We start from the raw sequence: 9,335 nt of genomic DNA, 5'->3' as shown, positions 1-9,335 counted from the left end.
GTTTGAATTTAATTATTTTTTAAAAAGTGGATTTAGTTTAATGTGAAAACATATTGTTTACTCCAAATAACAAGAGGCAAAAATACAGATATGTATATTTGAAAAAAAAAAGTTAAACTTTTCTAAACTTTTTTAATATATTTTTGCAACTTATAGTGCGTAAAACAAGTTAAAAATAATCGAGATTTCTTGAATTTAATTATTTTTTAAAAGGTGAATTTAGTTTAATGTGAAAATATATTGTTTACTTCAAATAACAAGAGGCTCTTGATACCCTATTTTTATTTTGGACTGTATAACAGCAGTTGAGTTTCAAATTATAGCTGTCACCGCCCTATGTCAACAATTGACCCGCGGGTCGCGTCTCCAACTCCAAGTGCAACTCGATTTCCATTGACTCACTGTTCACTGTTCTCTCTGCTCTGTTCCCAGTGCCTGCAACTCCCCAGCTGGCGTTGCATGTTGCATGGTTGTCTCTGTTGGCTGCAAATACAATTTGCTGCACTCGGTCGAACATATTCCGGATTTCGCATAATTTTATTGGCTCGCATGACTTCGACGTCAACGTGGTGCAAACAGAATCAACAGTTACCCGAGAGCTCCCAGCAGACTGCATTTTTGTAGGCACCGAGTGCGGGGCCATATGTCAGAGTCATAGACAGAAGCCAGAAGCCAGAACCCAGAATGGTAGTCGGAGTCGGAGTCGGATCCCCTTTTACCAAGAGCACTTATGTTTTGCATACGCAATCGCGCACATAATCAGGCAGTGCAGGAAGCAAAGGAGAACCGCGAACCCGGAGTCCCAATTGAGGCGACTCCCCAATGGTTTCATATGGCAAAAATGCTAATTAGGCGTAATTCGCATAAAATTCGCGAAACATTTGCCTGTCATTGACAGACCGAGAACCGAGAGCCGAGAGCCGAGTGGAGAATTCTCTGCTGGAGAATTGCAGCTTTTGGTTCAATTCGGGCAATGGGCTTTTGATTTACGACCAATGCCGCCTATCAGCAGCCCATCAACAGCAGCCAATCGTCAGCTCATCCGTCATCGAAGACCGCACCCAGAGTTGAAAGCTGATGCTGCTCCCTTCTTTCCTCATTCGACTCCCCTTGCTCCTGCTCCTGCTTCCATTCCTGCTCCCTTTCTAGGCCCTGCGGCCAGCAGCCTGATCAATTATTAAATGTACGAGTATGTGTAAGCTGACGTGATTCTGATACTTTGGCGGATTTGTTTTGCTTGCTGTGATTACATGTGGTACACACACACACACACACACACACACACACACACACACAACTAGTGGCAAAGTCTATAGTCGAGCACATTCAACTGTTAAAGTCCCTATACTTATTCTGTATTTACTCATGTTTCGTATTACATATTACAAGAGTTTATTTATAAATATATTCAAACATATACAAACTTGGGAGAACTCACTGCAATCACTCTTTTTTCTTTAAAAACGAAGCTGAGTTAAATTGTTTTATTATTAAAATTTTGAATTTATTTTTATACCTTGACAAAATTTTTTCCAAAAGGTCAGTCTACACAGGAAAAATAAATCTAGGAATTTGAACAAATATCTTAGAATTATAAACATTTTAGACTCAAATTTATAATCTTTTTAGCTATAAATAATAAAAAATTTATTATAAATTTCAATTGATGAATTGAAAACTATATTTTTTAGTACTACCTAATCTTTTCAGTTATAAATTTAAAATATAATACAATAATAAAATTTAATTAATGAATTGAAAACTCTATTTTTTAATACTACCAAATTTAAAAAAAAAAATTGTTAAATATATGCATTGAATTAATATTTAAACAAAAATATAATACTATGAATTAAAATATACAAAAAGAGTACTTATTAGGGATTTTCCAGAAATGCAAACCAGCCAAAAACCATACAAAATTTTATTTTATTTTATGTTACATTTTATTCCGGAATAACCACAAAATATTTAATGGTATTTGCAACTTTTTCACTTGCCTCTCTGAAAAACCTTAAGACCCTTTTTACTATTTAAATAAAAAGTCTACTCAGCTCATCAATTGTATGTACAAAAGCCATGATGGAAAACTCACTTGAGGATGAAGTGACTAAAATATTAAGGACATAGCCTTGACCTTGTCGAAGAATGACACAAAAACAGGTTGAGCAAGAGGAACAGGAAGCAAAATGAAAAGGAAAAGAGAAAGAGAAAGTTATTGCAACTGAGCAAGTTGTTATGTTAATTAAATAGTTGGGATGATGATCAAACTATGCCTGGCAAGCAGTTGAGGAGAAGGAGAAGCATTACTCAATTGAGTTTTGCATAGTTTTGCCAGCAGCTGCGACTAACGACGCGTAACAGACCAAGGAAATGGCAATGGAATGAGGCAACAACATTCACTTTGCACAAGTACTTAGCATGCCCAGGAGATCAAGGCAGCAGCAAAGCGGGAGCAGGGAGACGGGGAACGGATTTAGTAGGGGATGTGGGCTAGCAACTATTGTCAACAAGCGCGTATTTTGTGCTTGGCTATCCAGGCCGAAAATGCTGCTGTTGCCATTGTCATTTCCTGTGCGCCATCCACTCGCTGAAAGGATTTCAATGTCACACGGCGGCTATTTGGCTGTTTTGACTACTCGCCTCTGGCTCCTCACTTCCTGCTCTCCACTCTCCACTCCTCTCTGCTCGCTGCTGGCTTCTGGCTGGTCGGTCCATTACATTAACCCACGGGCGCATCAAGTTTCGGCGACCACAAAAACGTCACAATGAAAATTCATGAAAATTTCGCCAACCGTTTTCACTGTCTCTTGCTCTCTCTTTCTCTACCTGTTTCTCTTTCTTTCTGTAGCTATCTGGATATCTCTTCGTTTGCTTCTGGCTCGCTCTTAGCCACTTTTGTGGTCAATTAACGAGCCGCTTTTTGCAGGCCTTCGAGTTTGCTGTTGGGTAATGAATTTAAATGACCCACTGCGTCGCCTGCCCCTCAAGTGGCATAAAGTGTTTTTGCAACACCGATTGCCTGCCTCAACAGGCGACACCTTAAGCTGAACTGGATGCCCGTTTTCCATTCTCCCTTTTCCATTTCCCAGCTCACAGCTCACACATTGTGACAACACCTGTCGCCGAAAAATTTTCAACAATTTAGCTAATGACTTCCTGAGAGCACTGAGGAACTAGAAGCGCTGCTAGGGGGAGTCGAAGGGGGTGTAAAAGGTGGCTAGCCAAGTCAGCCGCTCTCTGTAAATACCAAATTAATTATATTTCATGCACTGAAATTAATCAAGTGTTGCGCCCGCTTCACCTGTCCCTCTTCCCCATCTAAAAAACCAAAATCAACTATGTACACTTTCGACCTGAACTCTATTTAACCCCGAAACAAGCCAGAGAAACCTGTCTTACCCCGCAATCAGACACAATCCCCCCTTCCTCCCGCACCTCTTCCATCTAAAATCGTTGCCCAGCTTTGGGCCCATTTCATTAATCACACTCAACACTTAGGAACGGGCTTGAAACAAAAACATGGTTCGGGATTTAAGAGGGACACGTTGAGCTCACTTGTGGCCAATGTCAAATGGTTTTGGCCGCCGTTGCCGTTGCCGCTACCACCTTAGATTATTTATTATTGTTTAGGTTTACTTGCGGCAAGAGGGAAGAAGAAGCTGGCAAGTTGTAGCAGCTGCATGCTGCACTCAGTCAAGGCGATTGACTTTTATTGGTGGCAAGAGTTGCACTTGGCCAAGGAATTAGTATGTGTAGGTGTTTATATTTGCCTTAGTTGTTTTTTTTGGGTTATCATTTAACCCTGAATATGTGCAAGACGCTGTTGACTGAGCAAATTTGCAACTTAAGTCGCTATTCTGCATTAAAATATGGCACATCTGCCACCTGAAAGGCTCCAAAAATAGAAGTTAAATTTTTTGCAGCCTACTTTTAGGCAGCCCCAAAAATAACTAAACAGCAAAGACAACAACCACAATAAAATAAACACAATCGACAGCAAAGACAGCAACCACATTGCAATAAATTAAGCTATTTGTATGGTAGAAGTTTTCTGGCTGGTCTAAACAGAAACAGTATGGCAAACGATTATGGCAACATTTTATGGCATGTGCCTATAAACAGACACCTGGCATGTGTATGGCAAAAAACAGCGAAGACAGCTACCACAACACCATAAACGAAACTTGGCAATTTTGTATGGCATGCATTTTTATGGCAAAATAGTAAACTGAGTTATAAACGCACACAGCCTGAAAATATGCTAATAACTCTACAAAAAGGAATTTCAGTTGTGCAGATAAGTATGCTATAAATTGATTTATACACATTTAGTTCACTTAGCAGTCGCGGGAGGGCGACTCAAAATTTCATAAAATTCACCAAATCTGGCAGCTATGCTATTTATTTTCACAATTTAAATGATTTAGATAAATTGCACTTAAAAATAAGTTTAAAAATAAGTTTATAAAATTAGCAATAAAATAATTATACACAATTTTCAAACCGCAACCTAAAACGATAAAAAAATGATGTGTGGAGGTTTGAAAAATTCACCTGTTGAGTTTGTTTTATCGGTTTTACGTTTCAGTCGCGCGATCGGCCGCAAACGAAACAGGTGTATGAGCTAAACTGCATGCGAGACTCGCGTTGTGATAAGAGTAAAAAAAACGGTAATTTTAATATCAATTGTCAGTTGAACAATTAATCTATCAAACTTGTGTAACAATTGGATACCAGTCAAAGCAAAGTGGGCAAATTAAATGACATAAAAGCCATAAAAGAAGAAGTAAATTGTGTTCAATTTTTGCCTCCGTATATATAAAAATGTGTGTGTAATTGTGTGTGTGTGTGTTTGTGTGATAAGATAGCCCAGAAACGCGACGCTTGTGATAAGAGTTGGTTAAAAGACAGCACATACAACAAACAGAGTATAACTAAGAATCAAAGCATTAGTCACTTAGTAAAGTTGTAAATAACAACAATTATTTTTTATTCTACGCAATAATAATGTATGTATATAGAGGGTACAAGTATATTATGTTAGTTAATTAAATAGGAGATATGCTCATATGAGCAGCTTCCGCTCTGACTGGCCATTTAAACAGCAAAATATGCCAGTGGAAAAAAAATTATATATAAATTAGGTTACGGCTTATTTGCAGTTGTTGTTGTTGTTGCTGCTGTCATACTATATATCATATATAAAATATGTCTGTATATTTATATATATTTAGCTCAATCAGTTGTTGAATTCAATGCAGCCAACGGCGCAAAGAAATAACATTAAAAAAAAAACCAAGCATTTGATTTGCGGAATCGAAGCGCAGCGGCAACAACAACAACAGCAACAACCAAAGCAAATTACATACCAAATATTTCAAATACAAATCGGAAACAATTACGTTCCTCACTGTGCGCCCATGATTAACTCGGGGGAGGGAAACTATAACTCGTAATATTTATATAAAAAATTGCTGAATTTTTAAAACTTAAATACCTAAATTGTATGGCATATCAAATTCATATTTAGACAGAAATGACTACCTTATAAAAGTATTTATAGGCCTGTACCTTGGCACGTTGACTGTTTGTGCCAGTTCCCAGTTCCGTAGCCGGTTTTATGTTGACTGAATAGCAAAAGAAATTGCCTAAGAAATAGCTCGTAAATAGCGTTACACAATCTGTAGTAACAACAAAGAGAAGTCTTCTGCGAGTATATACTTTATGTAGATTCCCCAACCTAACTAAAACGAACTAAAACCGACCTGCAATTAGTCGACACTTGCTGGCCAGGTCGTTGGCCATTAAACGCGACTGCCTTTGGCCAAGCTTATGATTGTGACGTCATAATACGACGATCAAATAGCAGCATTGAAATACGTTTGTTTCGTGATTTTAATATGATCTTTATTTTTTTGGTCATTAACTTGTACACATGCAACAATATTGCATTGTTGTTGCTCACCTGTTGTTGTTTGTTATTGTTATTGTTGATGTATGTTACTGTTATTGTTGCTGTTGTTGTTGTTGTGGCTACCTCCCGCTATCAGCAGCGCACCTTTCACAGCTCACATTCAGCGCGCGGAAGTATTAATAATGCATTTTTAATAAATAGCAACAGCAACAAACACATGAAACTAACAAGAGCAAAGACAACAATGAAACTCATTCAAGTGCAGAGAAATTTAAACTATTAAACTATAGATATTTTTAGATCGAAATGTGCACACTCTTTTTTAAAGATTAAAATCAAAAAAATCAAGGACTAAACTAAAATTTAAATATGTATAAATAACATAATTCTTTTGCAATGAAAACAATAAAAATCTTTCAAAAATGCAAGTATAAAATCATTGATTTTTTTATATACATTAAATGGTTAATTTTCAAATTTAATTTGCATATTTAATTATTGTCATTAGAAGTATTTAACATGTAGATAAATTAGACGACAAGCTTTTAAGACAGTCTTCTTTTCCATTTGTTTAAATAGCTTAGTAAAATTTAAATAGTTATTGATACTAAGTAGTCTTATCACTTTTTAATATTTCTAAGCAAATTACAGACTAAATGAGAAACTGGAAATAACCATAAAATAAGTGTATAGCAAATTGTTGTTGTGGTTCTTAATGCTGTTGACGCTGTTCTGAGCGCAAATTTTCAATTGTCGCATTTGTGAAGCTCAGAGACAGAGAGAGAAACTGGGAGAGAATTAGTGAGAGCAATAGATAGTAAGAGCGAGAGATACAGAGAAACAACGATCGAGAGACAGAGCGTAGACAATGTGCAATGGGCTCGGCCAATTTTAACTCCAGCTACACCTCCACCGTCACCTCCACACACACACACTCACCCGCACACACACTCACACACACGCACAACACCTTTGGCATTGTCGCTACCTGGCGTATGACGTTAGTCGCATTTAGTTGCCGGCAACAAGAGGAAACACAACGCAGAGAGCAAAGAGCAACGCGATTAGAGAACTGATAAAAAGGAAATTAAAAACAATAGATACAAAAATAACAAATATAAAACTGACAACTCAGCAAAGTGAAGCATGTAAAAAGCTCAAAGATAACTATGCGTAAGAAGATATTATGGTAAAGAGGAAAGAAGAGCAATAGAAGAAGCTTATCAAATTGATAAAAAGAAATAATGAAAAGAAAAGTACTAAAAATCTATTTAATTTGCAGTTGAAATTGTGGCGAACCCGAAGTGCAACTTGAAGCAACAACATGGCCTCCAGCAACAGCAACAGCAGCACCAAAACCAACAACAACAGCAGCACCACCAACAGTGATTTGGATTGTCAAGTGAATGTGGAGGATTTGCCCATAACCTTCAAGGTTAGTTCAAAATAAAAGTTCAAACCGCAAACAGACCGCATCATTTCACACCAAAAAAAAAATAAAATAAATAAAATAAAATTCATGGCAAAATGTATATTTAAATTGCTGCGAATGTGCTTCAGTGCGTTTAGCTGTGCAACCCTGCCTGTGTATGCCACACGGCAACCCTGTTATCAAAACACATCACAACACGCACTCGTCTCGCTTCGCTGACTGAAGAGTTTCAAGTCACATGAGTCGCATTTCGACTGCTGTTGCTGACATCCGGTTCGCATCGGATGCAAATGAACCCACTGTCCAGAATCGTTGACTAACGGTCGGCAGGGAATAACGGGGCATGCGGCCTGTGGCATGCGACAGTTAACAGTTGACAGTCGACAGTCCGGAAGTAGCTTCCCAAACAAATTGTAATCCGTTTACTTTTAGCTTTAGCCAAAAATTATTTTAAAATTCAAGTTTAAAATTCATGATTTGTAAATTTCGCAACAAAAATAATTTATATATTTCATGGTCAAAAATTATATACTCTAATTAGTGAGATAAGACTAACCTAAAAAATCAAATATTGATTTAATGATATGTATATTTGATTTGTTAGCATTATTATTGATTAATAAAAATTAGACTCTAGGAATAATCATTAGGAATAATCATTATTTTATAATGATATTTTATAATAAAAAATAATACATGATTTCTTTTTGAGTTTGTAAATTAAAGTCCAAATTTATTTAAAACATTATAAAATATTTGATTCAAATAAAAAATTCTAATTAAACCCAAATAGTCTAGATATTAGAAAAAATCATTTTGAAACAAAAATTTTATATTGAATTTTACAAAATTCATTGAACTTTTCTTAAAATTTGAAATTAGTTTGACCCTGATATTCTTTCTGTGTATTTGCAGGTCAAATACATTGGCTCGGAGGCATCACGTGGCCTTTGGGGCATTAAATACACACGTCGCCCCGTTGATATTATGGTGGGCGTGGCCAAGAATCTGCCGCCCAACAAGGTGCTGCCCAACTGCGATCTGAAGGTGTCCACAACGGGAGTTCAGCTGGAGATCATCTCGCCCAAGGCGAGCATCAACAACTGGAGCTATCCCATCGATACGATCTCTTATGGTGTACAGGATTTGGTTTACACACGTGTCTTTGCCATGATCGTGGTCAAGGATGAGGCGAGTCCGCATCCTTTTGAGGTGCATGCCTTTGTCTGTGACAGTCGCGCCATGGCACGCAAATTGACCTTTGCCCTGTCCGCCGCCTTCCAGGACTATTCGCGAGTCGTGAAGGAAGCATCAGGCGAGGATACGGTTGATAATACGGGAGCCACACACAACGACATCATAACGCCCACGAGACAAAAGTTCGCCATTGATCTGCGTACGCCCGAAGAGATTCAGGCTGGAGAACTGGATCAGGAAACGGAGGCGTAGGGAAAACCCCTCCCCTTTTTCTATCTATCAGTATATGTGTATTTTTTTTATGTGTGTGTGTGTGTGTCCGGAAGTCGTGTCAATTGTGATTGTCATAGTTACTTATTGTACAGTACAGTAGTTGCAGTTGCCTTTGTTATTATCTATCCTCTCTCTCTCTCTCTCTCTCTCTGTATCTTTATCACTATCTCTCACCTGGTAGTAGCCTCATACAGCTAATTACCCAAAGCATAAGCATTAAAACAACTGTAAACAACAAATAATCTTTTTACGTAAAAATAAAATTAATATAAATCAACTGATCTTCATCTTATACAGGTCTAAACTTAATTTGATAAGTTCTTTAAGTCTTCAGTTTGTCGTTTCTATAAAGTTTCTTTTCTGATCGCGTATTATAACTTCTAAAAAGCTAATTCAGCTTATTATTTCTTTAACATTGGCCATATAATATCTTTAGTGTTTTGTTTCTTAAACTGATCTTGATCAGATTGATCTTTAGCTAATTATTCTTTTTGTGAGATTAGCTGAAATTCAATA

The 9,335-nt window shown here is 37.2% G+C and overlaps 1 protein-coding gene across 3 annotated transcripts; it reads left to right on the top strand.

Moving 5' to 3' along the window:
- Positions 1-4,537: 4,537 nt before the first annotated feature.
- On the top strand, positions 4,538-9,082 carry LOC117788372. Of its 3 annotated transcripts, none has more exons than XR_004617763.1 (4): positions 4,538-4,673; positions 7,200-7,352; positions 8,265-8,850; positions 8,883-9,082. XR_004617763.1 is itself a non-coding variant. In XM_034627126.1 (4 exons), the coding sequence occupies exons 2-3, from the start codon at positions 7,242-7,244 to the stop codon at positions 8,796-8,798; spliced, it is 645 nt and encodes a 214-aa protein (XP_034483017.1). In that variant the 5' UTR covers positions 4,538-4,673; positions 7,200-7,241; the 3' UTR covers positions 8,799-8,844; positions 8,882-9,082. The 3 variants fall into 3 exon arrangements, 2 of the variants coding, with proteins under 2 accessions (XP_034483017.1, XP_034483018.1); XM_034627126.1 differs by having other exon boundaries at positions 8,265-8,844; positions 8,882-9,082; XM_034627127.1 differs by lacking the exon at positions 4,538-4,673 and adding an exon at positions 7,072-7,090 and having other exon boundaries at positions 8,265-9,082.
- The last annotated feature ends 253 nt before the right edge of the window (positions 9,083-9,335 follow it).

The sequence above is a fragment of the Drosophila innubila genome (genome assembly GCF_004354385.1).
Source record: "Drosophila innubila isolate TH190305 chromosome 3L unlocalized genomic scaffold, UK_Dinn_1.0 0_D_3L, whole genome shotgun sequence".
NCBI classification, from domain to species: domain Eukaryota; kingdom Metazoa; phylum Arthropoda; class Insecta; order Diptera; family Drosophilidae; genus Drosophila; species Drosophila innubila.
Note: the sequence above shows the minus strand (reverse complement) of the source record. Positions and strands in the feature narration are given on the sequence as shown.

Coding starts and splice junctions, on each gene's coding strand:
- LOC117788372 (XM_034627126.1), top strand. CDS start 7,242: ATGGCCTCCAGCAACAGCAACAGCAGCACCAAAACCAACAACAACAGC. Junction 7,353..8,264: donor ATTTGCCCATAACCTTCAAG/GTTAGTTCAAAA, acceptor GTGTATTTGCAG/GTCAAATACATTGGCTCGGA.